This window comes from Dipodomys spectabilis, unplaced genomic scaffold, assembly GCF_019054845.1.
Source record: "Dipodomys spectabilis isolate Male_0828 unplaced genomic scaffold, ASM1905484v1 ptg000207l, whole genome shotgun sequence".
Taxonomy (NCBI): Eukaryota; Metazoa; Chordata; class Mammalia; order Rodentia; family Heteromyidae; genus Dipodomys; species Dipodomys spectabilis.
This window is the reverse complement of record NW_024870884.1, coordinates 11,337,134-11,362,597: the sequence shown is the minus strand read 5'-3', so window position 1 is coordinate 11,362,597 and position 25,464 is coordinate 11,337,134. Positions and strand designations below refer to the sequence as shown.

Here is a 25,464-nt window from a genome sequence, read left to right as displayed (position 1 = left end):
TTGTCTTTTAGTTCTGGAGGCGAGAAATCCAAAATCAAGGTGTCAAAGGCTGTTTCTTCCTGAGGACTGAAGGAAAGATCTGTTTTAGATATTTTCTCTCTGTGTCACTTCATATTGTCTTCTCTGTGAGTATATTTGTCTGTATGTAAATGTCCCTTTTTTTTTTTATAAAGACATAGCCATATTGTCTTGGCCCACCTTAAGGACTTCACTTTAAACTTGATTACCATTGTGAACTCTCCAAATGAGATCACATGCTGAGGTAGTAAGGAGTAGAACTTCAACATCTAGTTTTTTGAAATGGGGTCTCACGATGTTGCCCAGGCCTACCTTGAGCTCACAGCGTTACTGCCTCAGTCTCCTGATTAGCTGGGATTACAAGTATAGTGTCACCATGCCTGGCTAAAATCTGTTCTTTTTGGGGGGGGGGGTCGGTAGTGGGGCTTGAACCCTTGGCTTGGATGCTGTCCCTGCACTCTTCAGCTCAAGGCAAGCACTCTACCGCTTGAGCCACAGTGCCACTTCCGGTTTTCTAGTGGGTTATTGGAGATGAGTCTCACGGACTTTCCTGCCTGGGCTGGCCTTGAACCACGATCTTCAGATCTTAGCCTCCTGAGTAGTTAGGATTACAGGCATGAGCCACCGGTGCCTAGCATAGGTTTTGTTTTTGTAATGATAGAGAATACTAATCAACCTCTAACAGGTCTTGAGTTTGTTTCTAGAAATTCTGTGACGGGCCATTGTTCTTTAGTTATAGAGTGGAATTAGGGCTCTGTTTATAGAATAGTGCCTTCCATGGTTACCAGGAGAATTTAGAATTTATCTGCTCAGTGAGGGATGTGCTGGCCAGGAAACAGCTGTACAACAGCTCTGTAATTCCACAAGAGATTTTCTATTTGCAGTTAGTCCACAAGGCTTTCAAGTATCAAGAAGGGCTGTTTTTTGTTTTGTTTTGTTTTTTTTTTTTGGTTGGTCGTGACGCTTGAACTCTGGGCTTGGGCGCTGTCCTTGTGCTCTTCAGCTCAAGGGGAGCGCTCTACCACTTGAGCCGCAGCGCTACTTCTGGTTTTCTAGTGGTTTATTGTAGATAAGAGTCTCATGGACTTTCCTGCCCGGGCTGGCTTGGAACTGTGATCCTCAGATCTCAGCCTCCTAAGTAGCTAGGATTACAGGCGTGAGCCATCAGCACCCGGCAAGAAGGGCTGTTTTTGAGCCTTGGCAAAGTATATGAGTCTCTGTGGATGAAGGGTATGTGACTTTGACTTTGGTTACCAGACTTGTGCCATGCCCTTAAGTGCCAGTGTCCAAGGAAGCTCTGGATCTCTTCTGGGGAGATGGTTGGAGCTGGATAAGATTTTTCACCAAGAAAATGTCTTCCTGAAACTGTATCAGAAAAAATAACTAAAAGTAAAAAAGGGCTGGATGCATAGCACAGTAGTAGAGTACCTATCTAGTAAGCATGAGGCCCTAGGTTCAACCCCAGTACCATTTAAAAAAAGAGCAAGGGCTGAGAATGTGACTTAGTGGTAGAGTGCTTGCTTAGCATGCATGAAGTCCTGAGTTCAATTCCTCAGTACAACATAAACAGAAAAAGCCAGGAGTGGCACTGTGGCTCAAATGGTAGAGCGCTAGCCTTGAACACAAAGAGGCTCAGGGATAGAACCCAGGCCCTGAGGTTCAAGCCCCAGGACAAGAAGAAGGAGGAGGAGGAGGAGGAGGAGGAGGAGGAGGAGGAGGAGGAGGAGGAGGAGGAGGAGGAGGAGGAAGAGGGGGAGGGGGAGGAGATGAAGAAAGCAGCAGCAACAGCAAAAGCCAGGCACTGGTGGCTCATGCCTGTAATCTTAGCTAATCAGAGCCTGATATCTGAGGATCACCTTTCAAAGCCAACCAAGGCAGGAAAGTCCATGAGACTCTCCTCTAATTAACCACTAGACAGCTATAAGTAGAGCTGTAGCTCAAAGTGGTAGAACACTAGCCTTGAGCAAGAGAGCTCAGGGACAGGAAAGGGTTTAATCAACACAGCTCTGTTGGGAAGAGGGAAATGTAAGCATTTGAGCTCATGAACTTTAGGGGTTTTTGTTTTTTGTCAGTCATCAGCCTTGAACTCAGGGCCTGGGTGCTGTCTCTTAGCTCTTTTGCTTAAGGATAGTGCCACCTTGAAACACAACACCATGTCCAGTTTTCTAGTGGTTAATTGGAGATAAGAGTCTCACAGACTTTCCTGCCCGGCTGGCTTCGAATCATGATCCTCAGGTCTCAGTCTCCTGAGTAGCTAGGATTACAGGCATGAGCCACTGACATCTGGCTAGCTTTCAGTTTAAATAAAGAAGGGGCTGGGAAGGTGGCTCAGTGGTAAAGCGCTTGCCTTGCATGCATGAGGCACTGGGTTCAATTCCTCAGTACCACATAAGCAGAAAAAAAGCCGGAAGTGGCATTGTGGCTCAAGTGGTAGAGCGCTAGCCTTGAGCTGAAGAGCTGAGGGACAGCACCCAGGCCCAGAGTTCAGGCCCACGACCGGACCCCCTCCCCCAAAAAAAAAAAAAAAAATAGAGAAAGAATTGAAGCAGAGGGTGAGAGGTATGCAGGGTTAAGTAATCTTCAAAGTGTCGCTTGATGGGGACAGTCTAGCTCTCAGGAGATAAGTGCTCTGAGTTGGGGGGTGGGTGTCATCTCTTCTTGGGGTGATCTATCTAGGAGTCTCTGATGTTCCCAGAATCAATGGATACTGCAGGTTTGGGACAATGAGTGGAGACTTCCAGGTGTCTTTGGGGGATTTTGGAAGAGGACATTGTAGAGGCTGATAGTGGAAGCACTGAAGGGGGTGATTGGTTAGGTGTTGCTTTTACATGGACATCTGAGTGAGTAATGTGATTATATGAATTAAACCAGAGTCTGAACCTAAGTCTTAAGACAAAGGAAAGAGCCAGATTCAAAATGAAGGCTGAGATGTCTGGCTTTTCTCCTGCTTTTAGTTAACTTGTAGGCTCACTTAAGGAGTCAGTGCTTTTTAGTAGAAGTAGGTTTTAGGACCTGTTATACTAGGAACTAGCTATGTTGCCCAGGCTGGTCTTGAACTCATAAGCTCAAATGATCTTCTTGTCTCAGCCTCCTGAATAGCTGGGTCTACAGACAGGCACTGCTGTGTCCAGTTGGGTAATGAAAACAACAGAAATGTATTATTTCATAATTCAGAAAGCTAAACATCTGAAATTGATATTGAGAGGGTCGGTTCCTTTCTGAAGGATGTGGAGAAAGTCTGGTCCTTTCATCATCTTCTGGCATTCCTTGGCTTGCAGGCACATCAAGCTATCTTTGCCTCCATCAGATTTACATGGTGTTCTCTCCATGGGTCCCTTCTCTTCTAAGAGTATCAATCATACTGGATTAATAGCCCACCCTGCTCCAGTTTGTCCTTACCTTAACTAATTACATCTACAATGACCCCATGTCTAAATAAGGTCACATTCAGAGGTACTAGGAATTAGTATTTTTTTTTTTTTTTTGGACCCGGTCGTGGGGCCTGAACTCTGGGCCTGGGCGCTGTCCCTCAGCTCTTCAGCTCAAGGCTAGCGCTCTACCACTTGAGCCACAGTGCCACTTCTGGCTTTTTTTTCTGCTCATGTGGTGCTGAGGAATTGAACCCAGTGCCTCATGCATGCAAGGCAAGCGCTCTACCACTGAGCCACCTTCCCAGCCCAGGAATTAGTATCTTATCTTTTTTTTTGGGGGGGGGGCACAATTCAACCCATAACCTCAAGTCACAAGAGAATATGTGGTCCTTAGACTTCTTAAGACCCCAAGGACAGAATTAAATATACTTCCTTCAAGACTCCCCATACTTAATGCTTGCTTCTGTGTAACAGAGCATTTAGCATGTTTATCACTGCCACTGGGTGAAGTGAGAGCCCCATCTCTTTTGTCTTCCCATATTGCCTGTAAAGGCTGTTTGGTGGGTCCTGCCTAGGGCCCCTCATTAGCTCAGGAGGCTGAGATCTGAGAATTGGAGCCAGCCTAGCAGGAACTTTCATGAGACTCTTATCTACAATTAGCCACCAAAAAGCCAGAAGTGGAGGTGTGGCTCAAGTGGGAGGGCTAGCCTCCAGAGAAAAAGCTAAAGGACAGTGCCCAGGCCCTGAGTTCAAGTTCCAGTACCTACCTACCTACCTACACACACACACACACACACACACACACACACACACACACACACACACACACACACACACACACAAAGCTATGAATCATGCTCAAGTGGCTCATGACTATAATCCTAACTATTCAAGGAGGCTGAGATCTGGAGGATCAAGGTTCAAAGCTAGTTCTGGGAGAAAAGTCTGTGAGACTCCATCTCCAAGATAACCAGTAAAAAGTAGTGTTGGAGGCGTGGCTCATGTGGTAGAGCGCCAGTCTAGCAAGCCAGAGGCCCTGAGTTCAAACTAGGAACCACTGGGAGCCCCAGACATGGGTAGGCTTGGCATTTCTCTAAATCTTCCTTGGGTTAATCCTTATAACGACCTCGTGAAGTAGTTAAGCACTTTTAACTCCGGATAACGGGCGGGAAAGAACATGGGGCTTTCCAAAGCTGAATTAACAATGCAGCCAGAACCTGAATGGGCGCTCGAAGACACCACATGAGAAGTTTTCCAATGCTCCATCCTCTCTCTCTCTCTCTCTCTCCCCCAAAGTACCCCCTGATCCAGTTAATTCTGCTCTAATACTCGAGAAAAACCAACCTTGGCGGCACCTCAGTCCTCTGGATGTTGGGGTGCACGGCACACCCGAGGTTGCACGCCCGCCCGGCAAGCGCACTCACAACAGAACACAAAGCGGTCCCTCCCTGCGTTCGGGAGCGCGCGTAAGGACCCGCGCGCTGATTGGTGCGCGCGGTTCGGGGCCTGGGATAGCTCCGCCCCCGAGTCCATCCTGAGGCAGCGATTGGTCGAGAGGTCGTGCGCACAGGCCCTGCGGCCTCGCACGCTCCTCCCCGCGGAGCTCCGAACTTGCAAGGGGCGTCGCCGGTGACCGCGGGAGCGTGACTGCGCTGCGCGGGGCGCTGGGAGGCATTGCTGCTGTAAGTGGAGCCCAAAGCCTCCCGGGATCGGGCCACACGCTTCGAGCCCCGCAAAGTAAACATAGTCCGAGGCCAAGCGTTGCAGGGTGTGTGTGTGGGGGAGAGGGTGAGCAGTGTCCGGGTATTTGCAGCGTCCCCTCCCCCCCACGTCACCAGCTGTGGCGGGAAGGGGGCCGTGGCGTCTCCGGTGTGGCTTGCGCTCTGCGGCTGGACCGCGATGGCCCGGGAAGGGGAGCAGTGGGTACCGGGATGCCCGGAGGAAGCGCTCCTGGGTGGGCTTCCGTTTCCCGAGGGAGGCGCCCTTGCCGGGAGATGCTGCTGTGTATTTCGTCCCCAGAGTGACACTTTTCGGGGTTTGCTTCCGCTCGAGAGGAGCGGGGGGAGGGGGATTGGGGGGGGTCTGTAGTCCCTGTCCCGCAGCGCGCCTCTCCGCAGAGCAGTCCCCGGCCCTCCGCGTCCACCCACGGCCCCACCTGCTTGCTTTATTCGCCTCGTCCGCTTCTGCCAGGCAAGCTGGGGGTCCCACATTGAGCCCCTCGCTGCAGGCATCGAGGTGAGCCTGATGTGCAGTGCTCGGGGGATCCTGGCCTGGCCATCCTTACAGGTCAGGGGAGACGCAGTCCAGGGGTGCAGAGCTCACGTGGGGTTCCTCAAACCCCATGGCGCAGAAACCAGGCGCCGTCGCGTCCCGATCACGCCCCAGCGGTCTCTCTTCCTGGAGGTGGGAAAGTGGGTCAAGCCCTGTCCTGCCACGAGTGGGCCTTTGGGGCTACTGGGGTCGGGAGCAAGCCCTCCACTCCTCTCCTCCCCCACACCCGCATCTTCACCCTGGGATCGGCCAGGCTAGAGCCGGCAGTGGGGGCAGCTGGCGCGCATGGCTCTGGAGGCTCCGGTTGCTGGCCAGAGCGGCTGCCAGGCTCTAAAGTTCCCAATTGACCACACCAGAAACTAAATATAGGAGCAGCTGGTGCGGACGTGGTGTCGCAGAGGCTCCTTTGCAGAGCTCTTGGGACCGCAGATAAGGTAGAGTTCTTACTTGTAAGGGGCTTGTCACCGGGCTAGTTGGTTTAAATGCTGCCTCCTCTCTCCTCTCACACACACACAGGGAGGACAGTATTGGCACCTCCCACAAACAGGGCAATATGGGAGGGGGGTGCATGCTCTCCTGCACCCATGCACCTGTTAGGAGGCTTGATCTCAGGGCCTAAGCACTGTCCTTTTTGATCTGTCCCTTGAGGTAGTTTGCTCAAGGCTGATGCTGTACCACTTGAACCACAGCTCCATATCCTGCATTTTGCTGGTTAGTTGGAGATAAAGAGTTTTACAGAGTTTTTGCCTGGGGTTCACTTGGACCTTTGGTCCTCAGATCTCAGCCTCTTGAGTAGCTAGGATTGTAGGTGTGAGCCACCAGTGCCAGGCTTAGGGCAACTTTTTTTTTTAAATTTTCCTGTATTTCAGTTTATTATATCCAAACTTCCTGTCTGTATTGTACATTTAATACTTTGGATGGGCCTTTCTTGAAGTGACTTTTCACAACAGTCCAGTTGATGGTGGCATTTCCATTTTACAAATGAGGCTGCTGTACACACCTAAACTTTCCAAAACTTGGATTAGTTGCTCCAGTCAGAGGATAGGCCTATGGGAAGCAGATGTCCAGCTCTTGGACCTTATTCCTTCCCCTGGGGCCATGGAACAGGGAAGTACTCCCAGCTTGGGCCCTGTCCCTCAGCTCTTTAGCTCAAGGTTAGTGCTCTACCACTTGAACCACAGCGCCACTCCCAGCTTTTTCTGCTTATGTGGTGCTAAGGAATCAAAACCCAGGGCCTCATGCATGCAAGGCAAGCACTCTACCACTGAGCCTTACCAGGCCCCTGGAACATTTCTAAGGCCTCCTTTTTTTGGGGGGGTCTGGTCATGGGGCCTGAACTCTGGGCCTGGGCGCTGTCCCTCAGCTCTTCAGCTCAAGGCTACCACTTGAGCCACACTCTACCACTTGAGCCACAGCGCCACTTCCGGCTTTTTTTTTCTTTTTGCTTATGTGGTACTGAGGAATCAAACCCAGGGCCTCATGCATGCAAGGCAAGTGCTCTACCACTGAGCCACCTTCCCAGCCCCTCTAAAGGGCTCCTTTCCAATACCTGGGACTAGTGCCATCTAGCTGGAGGGTCCATAGATGAAGACCAAGACTGGATCATGGCTCCTGTTTCTCCCCTTTAGTATTCTCTCAACTCTCTTGTGTCTCTTGGAGGCTAGAACTTGGCCTGTGAAGCTGCCATGGGGGCCTGTGTTTCAGTTGTGGTTCCAGCAAGGCCACCCTTGTATCCTGATTGTTCAAACAGTGCTGACATATGATGATTTCTGATTGACTCAAATTGTTTGTAGACACTGGGGCCCCTCACATCCCAGGGCAGCCTAGCCCAGGGGCTTTTGCAGAAAGTTCCAGGCAGGTCTACAGCTTAAAGGAAAAATAAGTTTCTTTATCCCACTTCCGTTAGCCTTTCTTTCTGAGCTCCTGGTTGATTACTAAAGTCTTCCTCCTTCTCCTCTTCCTCTTCTTCCTCCTCCTCCTCCTCTTCCTCCTCCTCCTCTTGCTCTCCTCCTCCTCCTTCTTCATTTATTTATTTTTGCTGTTGTTACTAGAGTTTGAAGTCCTGGTCTCAAACTATCACAGATTTTTTTCCACTCTGGGCTGTTACTCTACTACTTGAGCCACACCTCCAGTTCTGGATTTGGTTGGTCAGTTAAAGATAAGAATTCCAAAGATAAGAATCACCTCAGATCAGGGTTCAAAGCCAGCCTGAGCAGGAAATGAGACTCTTATCTCCAATAAACCACTAGAAAACCGGAAGTGGTGCTGTGACTCAAGCCCTAGAGTACTTGCCTTGAGCTGAAGAGTGCAGGGACAGTGCTCAAGCCCGACTACCGACGCCCCTCCCCCCCCAAAAAAAAGAATTACCTCAGTATTTGTTTGTCTAGACTGGCTTTGAACAGTGATATTCAGATCTCAGCCTCTTCTGAGTGCCTAGGATTACAGACATGAGTCACTGGTGCCCAGCAATTCTTGTTATTTTTGACAAAATGACTCTGCCTTGGGAGTAAAAGGAACGGTTGATGCTTTTTGGAACTCACTCCAGCCCCGTGTCATCCCAAGTTTGTTCTCTATTCCATCTGGAGTCTTTACTCTATCCTGAGCCCTATACAACCAGAGCCTGTATATTTTGTTATCTGGCCTGGGTAAAAGAGAGCCAGGTGAGATAATGTGTGTATGAGTGTGCATGTGCGTGTGTGTATGTGTGCGTGTGTGTGTGTGTATGTGTGTGTATTTGTGTGTGTGGTTTTAAAGCTCATAAACAACCTAAATGACTTGTCCTAAGTCATTAAGTGCTACTGAAACTCAGAGGGAGGAGAGAATCTTGAAGGCTGGGGCAGTCTGGGGAGACTTCCTGGAGGTGGAGAAGCAGGAATTCTACTCATTCCTTAAGGATGAGTTTCACTGAGTTGTTTGCTGAGGTTCATATGAGTAAGAAACTGGGATTAGCTGCTGGTGCCATACCTGCATGTATACTGCTTTGTTTCTTCAAGTAGCCTTTGTTGGATATGTGTCCTAGGTTCTGATCTAGGCAGATCCATATATTTTCTCAGTGGTGTTACCTGAGGAAAATGAATATCGACACATTTCTTACTCAGATGAAGAAACTGGGCCCAATTGTTGGGAAACTCTACCAAAGCTTCTTAGTTACTAAGTAGTAGAGTTGGGCGTTTGGCCTGTACCAGTGCACCATGTGTCAGTCCCTTGGAGAGAAACAGAGAGAGGAGAGGTAGATTGGCCATACCTGTCCTGCTTGTTCAGCTGAGTCCAGGAGCATTGTGTCTATCTACTGTCAGCTCTGAGCATTGTTCTCACCCCCTGCTCTGTGCCCTTCCAGACTTGCCTCTGGCCTTGGGTAGAGCTAGTTCACTGGGCTCCTCAAATTGCCTTTGGAGCTGGGATTGGAGATAGAGAGCTACAGGTAGGATGGTCATGGACCTGGCCTGGCCTGGCCTGGGTTTTGCTACTCAGTCACTTTAACCTTGTCTTGGTCACTTAGCTACTCCTTCTGTCTTAGTTTCCCACTCTGTATTAAATGGAAAGTTGGGAACATTTTTATGTCTTTTATGTCCTCATGCTTATAATTTTATGATGCCTATGTCTTTAACATGATAGATAGATAGACAGATAGATAGATGATAGATAGATAGATAGATAGATAGATAGATAGATAGATAGATAGATAGATAGATGATAGTGTGTGTGTATGTGTGTGTGTATTGGTACTAAGACTTGCACTCAGTGCCTAGGCACTGTCCCTTAGCTTTTTTACTCGAAGCTGATATTCTACCACTTGAACCATAGCTCTACTTCTGAGTTTTGGTGAATTGTAGATAAGTCTTACCGAGTTCCCTATCCAGGCTGGCTTCAAACCTCAATCCTCAGATCTCAGCCTCTGGAAGAGGATTATAGGTGTGAACCACTGACTTCTGGCTGTTTTCTGTAGCCCTCTCTCCCCTAGTGATCAGATTTCCCTTCTCTCATTTCCAGCACCTCCCCCCTGCTTGCAGATAAACTCAGCATCAGGCTGATAATCAGGTGTACAGGCTAGTGCTGTAACCTTCCCTGCAGACTGGCCAAGGGAAGGAAGTTCATGCTGAGGGCCCAGCCACCTGCAGACTGTGAGCTCCATTTGCCTTGGCGTGCCCACTTCCTGCTGTGCAGGAGGAGCCTGGAAGATGGGAATGGGGTGAGCTGGAGGAAGTGCAAGTATAGGGCACAGTGCGGGTGGAGGGCAGGTGTCTTTCTTCTATAGTTGGCTGGGCCCGCCTTCTTCCCAGCATCCTACCTGTTGAGTCACAGATCAGTATACACCTGAGTTCTCACCTATCTGGCCACAGGTTCAGGCTTGGGTCCTGTGTTTGGTGAGGTCATACTCATGTGTACTTCCTACCAGAAAAGCAGGAGGGGCCAGCTGTCTTCTCCTGATACGCGATGAGCCTTTGCAAAGCCCACTCTGACTGTGGCCTAGGCTCTGCCTCACAAGAGAGGTGGGTGGCCTGGACCTGTCCTGGGGCTTCCTAGCCACCTGGATCTTGGGGGAAGAGGATGCTGAGGAGGGTGGGGTTCCAGCTGGCAGGAGAGTGCTTCATAGCCCTGCATTTTCCCCAGACACAGGCCTCTTTGTGAGAAGCAGACCGGCCTGGGGGCTGGGAGCAGGTTACCTACGGCTGCATGTTGAAGAAAATGGGTGAGGCTGTGGCCAGAGTTGCAAGGAAGGTCAACGAAACAGTGGAGAGCGGCTCTGACACCCTGGGTGAGTGAGGCCTGGTTTTTCCACTGCCCTGGGATGGTTTGTGAAGTCAGCTTAGAAGTGACTCGGGAAGAGATGAAGGGGCCCAGGTGAGGTGTGCCCTGACCGTGAGGGCGAGGGTTTGATGGGACATGGGCTGTGCTTGTGGCAGTTGTGTGTGGTCTGGGTTCCCACAGAAGACATAGTTCTTACTATGGGGTCTGAGTGATGGATCCCTTGGACTAACTGAAATAGCAGGGTGGCACCAGCTGGTTGCCCCATGCACAAATTCCATGCCCCTGTGTTGTGTCACCTTATTGGATTGTCACTGTAACCTGTGTTGTGTCACCTTATTGGATTGTCACAGCCCTTCTATGGTGACTGATGACAGGCATGGCTTGTCACAGCCCTTCCATGGTGACTGATGACAGGCATGGCTATTCTTTCTTCAGATGAGGACAAGAGGGAGGGGCAACAGATAAGTGAGTGTTTGGGGGTTTAGTCCTTTCGGGAGGCCTCCTTGCATTCCATATTTCACTTGAGTTGTGTCTTTTATTTTGCATTGATTGTAGCATTTTAGCTTGTGAGTTACTCCCACACTCCAAGCATTTAAGTAGACCATCCTGTTGAGTTGAATTAGGCAAATTTTACTTTTATTTGATTGTACTTTATGCCTGTGCTAGGGCTTAAACTCGGGATCTCCAGGGTTCTCTTCATTAGCTTTTGCTCTCAAGGCTGAACTTCTACAACTTGAGCCACAGCTCCACTTCCAGCTTTTTGGTAGTTAATTAGAGATAAGAGTCTCACTTGAGCGCGTGGGCTGGCTTCAGATCGCAATCATCACCTCTCAGCCTCTAGAGTAGCTCTAGGATTACAGGGGTGCACCACTGCCTCCAACATCAGTAGATGTTCATGACGAAGGACAGCTGAAGATACAGTGCAAATTACCTGTGTATGTTTGGTGGGCACGAGTGTGGTGGTGGTGGTGGTGGTGGTGTGTGTGTGTGTGTCCATGTCTGTCTGTCCATCCCACTGGAGCATATGCTCCACCACTATGGAGTCACAGGCATGTGTGGGCACCCAGGGGACTAGAGCAGAGTACTGTCTTGGATGATCGCCTATTGTTACAGACAGACAGGCTTCGGCTATAGAGTAGAAGTTTATAGGTGAGTAAACTTCCTGGGGCTGTGTGTCTGCATCTCTGCAGCTGACAGAAGAGCATTTCTGTGGTGGTTACTGCTGAGCAAAGACCCAGACTAGGAAGGTAGAGTATTTTTCTGAGCCGTGACTCATTAAATGTGTCTAGAATGTAGACTTGGGCCAAGGGGTGGTGGCCCAGGATGTGGAGGGATATTCAATCTTTAGGATGGACACTGCCTCTTCCAGGAAGTCCCCAGCCTTACCCCATTCACCCTTCCTTCCTCTGTAGAGCCTTTCAAGAGGGCATGGACCCTGTGGTCTTTTACTGCTCCCATGCTGTCCCCTTCTAGTCCTCACTAAGGCTAGTTAGGAACTGTGTTAGCACATGGCAGGGTGGGTTGTTGAACTGAGCCAAAGTATATACGGTGTCTCCTCTACCAGAGCTCTAACTTGTTCTCTGTAGACTTGGGAGCTGAGTCTCTGAACAAGTCTTAACCCTGGTGAGCTGTTGGTTCTGGGCCCCCATTAAAATGTCTGGATATTTGCACTCATCACTAATATGCTGCCCATGTTCAAAGTTCTCCATCACTAATATTGCATCCAACAAGCCAGCCTTTGTGTGCTAGGGGCCTGAGTTGTCAATCTGGTACCCTGTCAGATTGCTGAGGCTCACCTATTAAGCATCAATTTCTTCATCTATGAATAAGGATGTTGTATCTCCCTCATCTGGATGATAAAATGATATCTGTCATGTGCTTGGCATTCTGTGAGCTCAGAAAATGGCAGTGTGTGTGTGTGTGTGTGTGTGTGTGTGTGTGTGTGTGTGTTCATTCTTCTCTTGGGGGCATGAAATCAGGGTCTGGGTACTGTCCCTGAGCTTCTTTGGCTTAAGGCTAGCACTCTACCATTTCAGCTTCAGCTCCACTTCTGGCTTTTTTTGGGTAGTTAAGTGAAGATAAAAGTCCCACAGACTTTTCTGCCCAGGTTGGCTTCAAATTGTGATCCTCAAATCTCAGCCTCCTGAGTAGCTAGGTGTTAGCCATGGAAGCCCAGTTTGGAAGCTATTGTTTTTAATGTTTCCTCATCCCCCAAGGCTGGAAGTGGGGCCTCAGCCCTCACAGCATGGACACACCATGCCAGGTGTCACAGACAGGTCTCCATTGGCTGTTTCCCATTGCTTCCTAGTGCATAGGGCAAAACAGATTGACAAGTCTCTGCATGACCTCTCTGACTTAAAGTGTCAGAGGGTGGAGGATGTGTGCAGCTTCATCTTATCCAGCTGTGTGGGGGCTGAGGGATCCTGGGAGAGTGAGAGAGAGAACTGAATTCTGACCTGGGGAGTTGGGGAAGCCCCCTAGGGGAGGAGACCACCATCCCAGGCATTGGGAGAGACACAGTTGGAAGGCTGTGCTGGAGAGTCTGGACTTCAGCCTGTGTGGGCATGGGATCCAGTCTGGGCTGTATGCAGTCAGCACATATTAAGTACTTGCTGTTTACAAAGTGTGGGGGAAATCCCAGGGAGGTAGGTGAGCCCTGGGCCTGAGACCAGCCTACCCCCTGTGAGACAGTAAGACAGCAGGTGAAGTAGTCCTGGGAGGCTTCCTGGAGGAGGTGGGAATTGAATTGGGTCTTGAAAGATAAGTGAAGGTAATCAATATGATTCTTGTATAACAATAGTAAGCAGTAGGATCGCCATTCAAAGCCAACCCAGGCAGGAAAGTCCATGAGACACTTATCTCCAGTAAACCAGCAGAAAAATGGAAGTTACACTGTAGCTCAAAGTGGTAGAGCACTAGCCTTGAGTGACAAAGCTCAGGGGCAGTACCTAGGCCCCGAGTTCAAGTCCCATGACCAACAACAACGACAAAAAAAGCAAGCAATGTGAAACAACTAAACATACAGCATCAGAAAGCAGAAAGTAGTTTAAATAAGTTCTCACACCGTTATACAGTGTCATTTATGTAGCCCATAACAGTGGTGAGAAACATTTCACTGTACTCCTGGATAAAGATCGACAACATTCTCATGTTACATGCATTGGGAAACACAAGGTCCTAAACTGTGTATTCAGTAAGGTACTGATTATGCAGAACATATGTGTATATGTAGAAGAGAAGATGGAAGAAAATAAAACAAGATGCAAAAGGGAATCAGAAAATGATCACCTGCACTTTTGAAATGCGTTGTGATGAATGTATTACTGTCAAAACTTGAGAAGAAGAGAATAGCTGGTGTACTAGGCAGCTCTTATGTCTTATACAGGTGGGATGCAGGTGCGTGGGAGTCCTGGAAACAGGCTGGAAATAGCTAATTATGGCTGTTCTCATCTCAACACCCTCATTCCTCCAGCCTTCCGGGTACCTCAGAGCCTAAGCTGCAGCTGGATCCAGCTTCTGTCTCCTGAACCTGTAACCCGAACTGTGGATCCCAGCCCGAACAACCTCCCACTCCAGCTTCTTTCTCCCCCAGCAAGTGGGCTCCTTTCCATCTGGCCCTCTGAAGTCCCCCAGCTTGAACGGAAGCCACTCCTGTCCCAGCTCCCCCCCCCTCCCAGTACCAGCATCGTTTTCTAGACTTTTAGGAGCAGTGCTCACCCTCCTTTCTTTTTCTTTTTCTTTTTTTTTTTGTCGGTCGTAGGGCTTGAAATCTTACCCTCCTTTCTGACCCCTCCTGGCTCCTCAAGTTAATACTTCCTCTGTGTGCCAGCTCAGGCTGGTCTGGACTGACTCCTTTGGGTCCTGAACCCCCCCCCAACCCAGGGTCTTAGTCTGATCTTGCCCTTCTCTATAATGGTCTGTGGGGTTAGACTGCTGTGCCCTGTTCGTTCCAAGGCAGAAACACACAGACTGCTGTGTGCCTGGATTTTGTTCTTTGGGATGGGGGTGGGGTGACCCTGGAACCGGTTCCTCATGGATAACTGTATTTATAGAAATACAACAATCCTCTTAGGTAGCTGGGGAATATAGGTATGAGCCAATCCTTCTAGGCTTCATCCATTTGTCTTTGATAAAATGTCTATGTACACTTTTTTCTCATTAACTTTAGAAGGCTCTTTATATATTCCAAGGTTCTTTATCTGGCGTGTGTTTTGTACTATGGTTTCCAGCCTTTGCCTTGTCTTTCATTCTCTTCACAGCATCTTTTGAGGAAGAGATATTGTTAATTTGAAGTTTAATTAAATTTTTTTTTTCTTCTGGACATTGATGAAAGTGAACCGGGCAACTTGTGGGCAGAGATGGGAGGGAGAGAATAAATGAACAGATGGTACTATTCAAAATGGAAGAAAATGTACTTATTACCTGAAGTATGTAAAGGTAATCATGCTGTATATCACCTCTAAAACAATAAAGTAAAAAAAAATTTTTTTTCTGATACTGGGACTTGAACTTGAGCTTGCTTGCTTGTGGCTATCTCCAGATTGGCTTTTTGCTGCTTAATTGGAGATGGAATCTCAAGGGCTTTTCTGCCTCCTTGACTTTGAACTATAATCCTTTGAATCTCAGCCTCTTGAGGAGCTAGGATTACAAGCATAAGCCATTAACATTCAGCTTCATTTTTCCTTTATAGATGGTAATTTGGGTATTGTCTAGGTATCTATCTCAAGGGCACAGAGATTTCTTCTTGTCAGAATCATGTAAGTAGTGGGTAAACAAAATGAATCTACAAACTCTCAGAAGGGGACTGGTGATTTGCACTTTAAAATGAGCCTTCTCTGCCTCAAGTTTTGAGAACATTTTGTAAATACTTTCCCCTGGTGCTTACAGAGGGCTGGGCAGACCTCTGCATGGGTATATAGAGGTAACAAATAGAAATGGGCTGCAATACTGGGATGTGGCACACCACTAGGTGGGGGTGGGGGAGGCAGGAAAGACCAGGACTAAGCAGCTAGCTGGAAACTGAAATAACCCAGCAGGGAGACCAGGGCTGTGAGACCAGGCCCCCCTTCTCATCGTACTGGCCAAGTGCTTTTCTCCCATATTTACCAGCAGATGGCGATCTGTCATTGGTCTAGTGGTGTTGGGAACCTGAGATCCACTTTGTTCCTACTCCTTCCCAGCCACTGCAGGATTCTGATAGTACTTTTTTTTTTTTTTTTGAGTAAGAGTCCTCAGGAAGTATTTACTATAGAACCCTCAATCAGAAGCTACCACTGGATGCTTTAAAAAAAAGCATTTTAACATTTTTATTATCATTATTATTATTAAGTACTTGTACAAAGAAGTTCCCATTCTACAAAACAGAATATGAATACAAGGTATCTGACAACATTGACCCCATCACTCCTAACCCATCCCTTCTCTCACTTTATTTTAAAAATGGAAATTAGGTGATTACATAAATTTCACAGTATTATGGAATATTGAGAGTTAAAGTCACAAACACATTTTACCCTTCTCAAGGCAAATGGTCATTTTCATGGTCTATAAAGTTCATGAATTCTATGAGCTTGGACAATACAAATTATTTCTTCCACATCAGGTGATGTTCACATTTCTTTCCTTTTGCTTAGTGTAAGCTGTTCCTTCTTTCCCTCTCATTTCTCCCTTCCCATCGCTGTCTTTGGGCTGCTTAGATCTTTTCCTTCTATGTCCAGTGCAGCTGATGGGCTCCTTCGTTGTATATTGTTCCATTTCCCACTTGTTCTGTTTCCTCCTTCTGGCTTCCCTCCATTGTGTGCATATATCTACCATATATATGGTCAAGAACATGGAGTCATTTAGTAACGATACAACAAAATGAGTGGCTGTCCTTTGTTTCTCGAGTCCTGTTTACTTAGTCATATCTTCTTGGATTTTGGGTTTAGCATCCACATATCAGGGAGACCATGTGCCATTTGTCTCTTTGTTCTTGGCTTACCTCACTCAAAATAATTTGCTATAGTTCCATCCATTTCCCTGAAATGCCATTATTTTGTCCTTTCTAATGGACAAATGTTGATGCATAATATTCCATTGTATGTAGGCACTACAGTTTTGGATCCACTCATCAGTAGTGGGGCATCTGGGTTTTTTCCAAATCTTGGCTATTGTGAACAGTGCTGCAATAAACATGGAGGTGCATGTGTCTTTGTATACTGGTTCCTGTTGTTCAGGGTACATGCCTAGGAGTGGTATGGCTGGGTCATAGGGGAGATCTATATTTAGCTTTCTGAGGTACCTCTGGACTGCTTTCCAAAGTGGTTGTATTGGTATACATTCCCATTTCCTCATGTGTTTCTTTGCCATTTCTATCTCTCCTTCTGAGAAATGTCTCTTTAGTTCCCTTCCCCATTTCATGATTGGTTTGTTAGATTTGTGAAGGGTTAGCTTCTTGAGTTCCCTGTATATAATGGATTTTAAGCCCTTGTCTGATATATTGCTGGTAAATATTTTTTCCCAATTAGTTGTCTTTCTTTCTAGTTTGGTTGCTATTTCTTTATCTGTGCAGAAACTTTTTATTTTAAGATAGTCCCATTTGTTGAGTCTCTCAATTTGTTGTGACCCTGAGACTCTGTTCAGGAAGTTCCTGCCTGTGCCTGTTAGTTCAAGTGTCTCTCCTACTCTGTCCTGCAGTAGATTCAGAGTATCAGGTTTGATGTTAAGGTCTTTAATCCATTTTGAGTTGATGTTAGTGCATGGTGATAGCCTAGGGTCCACTTTCATTTTTCTGCATGTGGCCACCCAGTTTTCCCAGCACCAATATTTGGAGAGGTTATGATTATTCCACTGAATGTCTTTGCCTTCTTTGTCAAATATCAACTGACTGTACGTATGCAGCTTTATTTCTGGGTCCTCTAGTCTGTTCCATTGGTCTTTGGGTCTCTTTTTGTGCCAGTACCAAGCTGTCTTTGTTATTATGGCTTGAAATCCAGTATTGTGATCCCTCCTGCATTCTTTCTTTTGCCCAGAATTGCTTTGGCTATTCTAGGTCTTTTGTTGTTCCATATGAATTTATGTACTGTTTTCTCTATTTCAGTAAAGTATATCATTGGGGTTTTATTTTTTTCTAATAAAATATTTAATAGCACAAAATACGCAGTTTACTATAAAGTATAAATGAATGCATGGAATTCATTTTAAAAACAGAATACGACTTCATCTACTTGCCTTTTGAAAGAAAAGAAAAATAAAAGGAAAGACTAACTTTCTATGAACTTTGTGCTGACCTAAGAACTTCATTGACCAATTAAGGGAACAACAAATATTGTAATTAAGCTGGGCCTCGTGGCTCATGCCTATATTTCTACCTACTTGGGTGATTAGGATCAGACAATTGAGGTTTGAAGCTAACTTGAGCAGAAAAGTCTGTGAAACTTCATTTCAAATGAACTATCAAGATGCTAGACTAGAATCATGGCTTAAGTGGTGGCTATCCATCTCTGAGCAATAAATCTGAGCAAGAGCTTTTGAAAGAGTTTTGAAAAAGCTTTATTGAACTTCAAGTTGATTTCATCATTGGGGTTTTAATGGGAATTGCATTAAATGTGTATATCAATTTGGGCAGTATGGCTATTTTCACTATATTAATTCTGCCTATCTAGGAACATGGGAGGTCTTTCCATTTCCTGGTATCCTCTATGATTCCTTTTCTAAGGCTTTTATAGTTGTCATGAAATAGACCCTTTACATCTTTGGTTAGGTTAATTCCTAGATACTTTTTTTTTTTTTGAGGTTATTGTGAATGGGGTTGTTTCCTTGATTTCCCTTTCTGCTTGTACATTGTTGGTGTACAGAAAGGCGACTGATTTTTGTGCGTTAATTTTGTATCCTGCTACTTTGCCAAAGTGGTTTATAAGCTCTAAGAGTTTGGGGCTGGAGCTTTTGGGATCGTTAAGATATAAAATTATGTCATCTGCAAAAAGAGATAGTTTAACTTCTTCCTCCACTATATGGATACCTTTAATGTCTTTTTCTTGCCTTATTGCTCTGGCTAAGGATTCCAGAAATATATTGAAGAGGAGTAGAGAGAGTGGCATCCTTGCCCTGTTCCTATTTTTAGGGGAATTGGTTGTAGTTTTTCCCCATTAAGTATAATATTGGCTATTGGTCTGTCGTATATGGCTTTTATTGTTTTAAGGTGCTGTATTTTATCAAAAACCTTTTCCTCATCAATGGAGATAATCATGTGGTTCTTGACCTTGGATCTGTTGATGTGATGGATTACAGTTATTGATTTACATATGTTAAACCATCCCTGCATCTCTGGGATGAAGCCTACTTGGTCATAATGTATGATTTTTTAAAATATGTTTCTGGATTCTGTTGGCTAGAATTTTATTGAGGAGCTTTGCGTCTGTGTTCATCAAAGAGACTGGTCTGTAGTTCTTTTTTTTGGTTGGGTCTTTGCCTAGTTTGGGGATGAGTGTGATACTGGTTTCATAGAATGAGTTTGGGATTACTCCCTCTGCTTCTATTTCTCTTGAGCTTGAGGAGTATGGGTATTAGTACCTGTTTAAAGGTCTTAGAATTCCATAGTGAATCCATCTGGTACTGGGCTTTTCCTTGTTGGAAGGCTTCTGATTGCATCCTCTATCTCATTGTAGGTTATTGGCATAGTTAAGTGATTTATTTCTTCTTGGTTCAGTTTGGGCAATTTGTATTTCTCTAGAAATTCATCCATTTCTGCTAGGTTTTCCTTCTCTTGTGAGTATAGTCTGGAAATTTTTTTAAATTTTATTTTATTTTATTTGTGAACATACTGTACAGAGGGGTTACAATTACATGGGCAGGATAATGCGTACATTTCTTACCAAGCATTGCAGCCTCCTCCTTTGTTTACCCTTCACCTCCCTTCCCAGCCTCCCCCCTCCCCCCTAGAATTTTTTTTTTTTTGGTGCATGGTGATGGCTGGGGTCCACTTTTAGTTTTCTGCATGTGGCCGCCCAGTTTTCCCAGTAGTTGAAGAGGCTGTGTTTCTTTCACTGTATGTCTTTGGCTCCTTTGTCAAATATCAGCAGACTGTAGGTGTGTGATTTTATTTCTTGATCTTCAAATCTATTCCATTGGTCTTCGGGTCTGTTTTTGTGCCAGTACTATGCTGTCTTTGTTATTATGGGTCTATAATAGAGTTTGAAGTCTGGCATTGAGATTCCTCCTGTGTTGTCTTTTTTGCCTAGAATTGTTTTGGCTATTCTAGGTGTTTTGTTGTTCCATATGAATTTTTGGACTGTTTTCTGTATTTCAGAAATGTACGTTATTGGGATTTTAATAGGAATTGCATTGAATTTGTATATTAATTTTGTCAGTATTGCCTTTTTCATTATACTATCCAAGAGCATGGAAGGGCTTTCCATTTCCTAGTGTCTTTGCCTCTGTTTTCTTGATGTGTGCATTGAGGGCAATAAATTTGCCCCTCAGGACTGCTTTGCTGTGTCCCATAGGTTTCTTTGTGATACATTTTCATTTTCATTGAATTGTAGGAACTCTTTAATTTCTTCTGTGACTCATGTGTTGCTCAGCAGTGTGCTGTTTAATTTCCATGTTTGAGTTTTTTCTACTGTATGCCTTGTTATTAAGAACTAGTTTGATTCCACTCTGGTCAGATAGAATACAGAGGATTATGTCAATCCTCTTGTATTTGCTTAAATTCCTTGTATGAGCTAAGCTATGATGTATTTTAGAAAGTTTCCTGGGCTGCTGAGAAGAATGTGTACTGGGTTGTTGTTGGGTGGAAAACTCGGTATATGTCAGTTAAGTCTGCTTGAGATATGGTGTCATTTAATTCAGAGACGTCTTTGCCAGTTCTTTGGTTGGTAGACCTGTCCTTTGGTGAGAGTGGAGTATTAAAGTGTCCTAGTATTATTGTATTTGGATCCATCTTTTCCTGTAAATCTGAGAGTATTTGCTTAACATATGTGGGTGCACCAATGTTTGGGGCATATAGATTGACAATGGTGATATCCTCTTCTTAGATTGTTCCCTGTATTAATATGTAGTGACCTTCTTTGTCTTTTTATAATGATTTTAATGTACAGTTTATTTTATCAGATATCAGAATGGCAACTGCTGCCTTCTTGCTGGGGGCATTTGCATGGTAGATCTTCCTCCATCCTTTCACTCAGAGTTTGCTTTTATCTTTGGTTGTGAGGTGGGTCTTTTGAAGATAGCAAATTGATGGATTTTGTTTTCTGATCCAATCTGCAGTTCCTTTTCTTTTGATTGGTGAATTGAGTCCATTAATATTTACAATTATTATGGAGGGGTATATTGTGTTTCCTGTCATTTTCCTACTTTCCTAAGTTTTTCTTTCCTTTCCTCCTGTGTTTACTAAGTTGGTCTCTTAACGATATCTATCTGGTATGGATCCTTGTTCTTTGCTTTCTTTGGATTGTAATATCTCTCTTAATATTCTTTGTAATGCTGGCTTATTGTTCATGAATTCATTTTATTTTTCTTTACTATTAAAAATTTTAGTTTCTCAAATGTGAATGCTAGCTTTGCTGGATATAACAGTTTGGGCTGGCAGTTATTGGTTCTCAGGGCTTTCCCAGGCTTTCCTTGCATTCAGTGTCTGTGTGGAGAGATCTGCAGTGGTTCTAATTTTTTCCCATTGTAGTATAGCTCCTTCTTTGCTTTTGCTGTGCACAAGATTGTTTCTTTATTGTTAAGAGCTAACATTTTTACTATAATGTGCCTAGCAGTGTTCTTCCTGGGATCTTGCTTGTTAGATGTTCTGTAGGCCTCTGTTATGTAGGTAAGATTTTCTCTTTTAATACTGGGGAAATTTTTGGTGATGATCTTATTGAATACGTGTTGTATTCCTTTATTCTGGTATTCTTCCCCTTTGTCCACCCCAATTATATTAAGGTTAAATTTCTTGGCACAGTCTGCTTGTTCTTGGACTTCCCTTTGGCATATTTTGAGTGTTTTTTTCCATTTCTAACTTTTTTCAGTATCAGATATTCTATTTTCCATTTCATTCACTCTATTAACTGTGGCTTCTATTGTGGTTTGCATGGAGGAAATTGAACCATTTATAGTTTCTATGTTGTTCCATAGAGTATTAATCTAATCTTTTAGCAAGGTGTGTACTACATCTATTTTTGAGTGCATTTCTTATTTGAATGCCTGGGTCTCTTTTGATAGCTTGTTCCTTTGTTCTTTAAATATCTGATCTATTTCTTGAGTCGTTGCCTCTATCATCTCTTGGATGTAGCGCTTGTCTTCCATTTCTTTTTCGCTTCCACTAGCATTCTCTCCTGTGTGGTTGCTGGCCTTTGAGTCTGGTTTACTATCTTGGCTGTTGATGAATCTTGTGATTTTTGCTGTGATTTTTGCATGTGGTTTCAGGATTGTTGGAGACCAATTCCAGGCTCTGATTGTTTTAGTCACTAGGTGGCTACCTTTGCTTGGTTCTGGATGTAGCAATTGATGTAGCTTGCTCTCAGTGCTGGGCTGGTTGAGAGTACCTGGTTAGAGGTTCTGTTGTGGGAGGGGCAGCTTTCCAGCTGCTCTGCTCTGACTCAGGTAGGGCTTACTCCTGTTAGTTTGTGGTTGACAAACACACTCCGCCCTCTGCTGGGGTGTGCACTCAGATCCTGACCAGTCAGGGGCAGGCAGTTAAGATGGCTAGAGTTCCTGCCTGGGATGCAGGTCAGGTTCCTTCAACTGCTTACTAGATATTCTAGGCAGTTCCTGTTTTTAGTCAAGGACCAGCAGCCTAAACTGCTTGTGTTCTCTCCCAGGAGAGCTCTTGATCAAGCCTGGTGGGCTGGGTGTGCCCGCTGGTTGCTGGTGCACTTACACAGCTCCCAGCTTCCTTAGGACCTGTAGACCAGGTGGTAGGTCCAAGTCAAGTTCTGGGTAGTTACCACCAGTGCCGGTCTCCCATGGCAGGGGGGTGGGGTTAGGTGAGGGAGGGGTGTTCCCTGTGAGGTACATTTATCCTGATTAGGAGCTGTCCAGCAGTGCTGTTGCAGATCGCTGTTTTCGTGTGCTGTAGTTTGCTGGTCACTGCTGTGTTCTGAGTTCGTTGAGATGATCGTGGGCTATGCTGGGTGGTGGTGCTGGCTGGGTCTGTGTTTCACAGCCTTTGTCACTGTTTATGCTGTCCGGGTCAGCTGCCACAGGTCTGGGGTTTCTCAACGCTGCTGCCCTGGGCTGGACCACTTCTGCGGGCCGCGCGAATCTGGGGTTGTTGGATGTCACTGCTGCGATCGCCGCTGCCCCGGGATGGGCTGCACTGCTTCCATGGACTGGGGCAGAGAGGTGCCGGGCCGCGAGTCTAGACTCGTCGTTCACCTTGGCTGCTGCTGCAGCCCCAGACTGGGCTGGGCCACTTATGCAGGTTGGTGCAGAGATGCCCGAGCCCTGCCATGAGTCTGGAGTCGTTTGCCACCGTTGCCACCACCTAGGACTGGGCTGTTCCTGCAGGTGGGTGCAGAGAGGCACCAGACCCCAAGTCTGGGTGGATACTCTTTTTCAATATACACTGAGCAGCCACTTGTATGTACCCACCCCAAAGACCATGTGCTCAGGGAGTACCCAGATTGCAGGGGGAGATAGAAGACACAACACTTAATCTACTTCACCAGAGTAAGTACCCCTGCCCTGCCCACCTCCCCTGCAATGGTGACTATCAGATTTGTTTCTAAACACTGCCAAATGTCTCCTTGGGCAGAGCTCCAAGAGGTGTGTGCCATGTTGGTGCCTGTCAGTTAGCTCTGCAGGGCAGACTTTCAGGAGAGTGGATTTTGTGAGCTGAAAGGAAGAGGGAAGCTCAGGTTTGTAGCCAGGACACTGGTCAGAAATGAGGAAGCTAGAGTTGAGGATTTACTTCAACTGCCTGTCATTGATCCAGTTCTTATCTGTCAAGTGCAAGAAGCATCCCTGACCTTCCGCCATTGTCTCTGTTAAATCCTCACTGTTGGCTGCTTGCTCTAAGGGTAGAACTCAAGTTTATCCCACAAAACTATGGATGACCGGAGACCTCTCCTTCCCTCTCTTCTTCCCTCCTTCCTCTCCCCTTCTCTTCCTCCATGATTTATTTGTGTTTTGGGAGTCTCAAGCAATGTTTTGCCAGGGCTGACTTTGAACCTCAGTCTTCCTGATCTCTACTCCTAAATAGTTAGGTTTACAAGTGTGAGCCACCACCCTTCCCATATTTTAAGGCTCAGCCTAAGTGTTCATGCTTTTTTTTTTTTTTGGTCCATTTTAGGGCTTGAACCCAGAGCTTGGGCACTGTCCCTGAGCTCTTTTGTTCAGTTAGCACTCTTCCATTTTGAGCCACAGTGTGGCTCACTTTGGTTTCCTGGTTAATTGGAGATAAGAATATCATAGACTTTCGTGCCTGGAATGGATTTGAACCTCAGATCTCAGCCTCCTGAGTAGCTAGGATTGCAGGCATGAACCTGCATGTGGCTAGGTGTTTATTCTTTAGAGAGAACTCCCATCACATAAATAGAAAATCTGCAACTTGAGTCCTGCAATTTGTGTGTGTGAGTGTGTGTGTGTGTGTGTGTGTGTGTGTGTGTGTGCGTGCATGCACACACACACTGCTCTTGAACTCAGAGCGTCAGGCACCATCCTAGAGCTTTTTTTTTTTTTTTTTTTTGCTCAAGGCTAGTGTTCCATCACTTGAGACACAGCTCCATTTCCAGCTTTTTGGTGTTTAATTGGACATAAGAGTTTTATGGACTTTCCTGCTCAGGGTAGCTTTGAACTGTGATCTTCAGATCTGAGCCTCCTGAATAGCTAGGATTACAGGTATGACTGAACCACTGGTATCCAAGCCCAATCATTATGTACATGTACACACAGAATTTGTGTAGTTATAAAGCAAATGAACATGTAACTACTCTCCAAGTCTTCTCAGAGTCCATGATCAGAATCCCTAGAAGCCCCTCCCACCTCAGAGCTAGTTCTCACTGTTGGGATATATTTGTCTCTAGTTGTTGCTTCTCTTTAGTTGTACTTTCTGTATGTGTACCTTTAAACAATATAACTTTGCTTGGTTTGGTTTTATTCTTTCTTTCTTTCTTTCCCTTCTTTCTTTTTTCTTTCTTTCTCTTTCTCTTTTGGTGTTAATGGAGTTTGAACTCAAGGCCTTATGTTTGCTAGGCAAGTGTTCTACCACTTGAGCTGTACCCTAGTCTTCACTAGCTTTTGCCCAGGCTGGCCTTGAACCTTGTTCTCCTATCTCTGCCTTCTGATTTGACTGGGATTACAAGTGTGTACCACCACATTCAGCTGTTCAGCTTTATGCTTCTAAGACTCTTCCAGTGGTTGGTTATACCACAGTTTGACCTTTTCACGGTTGTGTAGTTTCTCATCGAGTGCACATATGCCAGTGAGTTGACCTACACTGCTATTCATGGACATTCAAGGCTACCCAGGCCTTGCTCTGTGCATCCTGGAGCCCTTGTGGCTCTTCATACCCATGTCAGGAGAGGGCTGTGTGGTGACAGGAAGCGCCCTGTCACAGATGTCCATGGGTGTGGACTTGAGTCTCAGCTCAGACACAGCCTTGCTGGGTAACTTTGGGAATATCTCTACATCTCTGTGGCTTAGTCTCTTTTCTGCTCACACAGGGCTGTTCCCTACACCTTTGGATATATGCACATTCTCTTTGGCCCTTGGAGTTGGAGAGCGTGGGCTGGCCATGGCTGCAGAGGCGGTCAGTAAACATTTGTGCAGGGGTCAGGGGCTGTGCCTGGTAAGATGAATGCCAGCACAGAGAAAGGAAGTGTAGCTGAGTCCCAAGTGGGGGTGTGAGGTGATTACTCAGATGCAAATAACCAACTTGAGGGGGAAAAAAATCACTAGAGTTCAAGGAGCAAGGCAGCTTCGCTGAAGGCAAATTGATTCTGTGCAGCAGCCAGCAGAAATACAGGATCTGGGCTTGATTGCCCGCTTGTCTTAAAGGTGTATGGTTAGTGTCAGCTTCCCTGGGTATCTGCAGGATTCTGGCTGCTTCTGAGCTACTTTTGAGAGCAGCAAATGCTTAGAAAGGGAG

General features: G+C 45.9%; 1 protein-coding gene across 2 annotated transcripts in view; it reads left to right on the top strand.

The window, feature by feature from the left end:
- Positions 1 to 4,995: 4,995 nt before the first annotated feature.
- The window catches only part of Lrrc20 (leucine rich repeat containing 20), a 71,484-nt gene continuing 51,015 nt past the window's right edge, over positions 4,996 to 25,464 (top strand). The window contains exons 1-2 of one of the 2 annotated variants that reach the window (XM_042696404.1): positions 4,996 to 5,071; positions 10,272 to 10,416. In XM_042696404.1, the coding sequence (XP_042552338.1) occupies positions 10,335 to 10,416 (82 nt within the window). In that variant the 5' untranslated portion in view covers positions 4,996 to 5,071; positions 10,272 to 10,334. The remainder of the gene's footprint in view (positions 5,072 to 10,271; positions 10,417 to 25,464) is intronic. The other variant, XM_042696406.1, reaches the window with a different exon arrangement.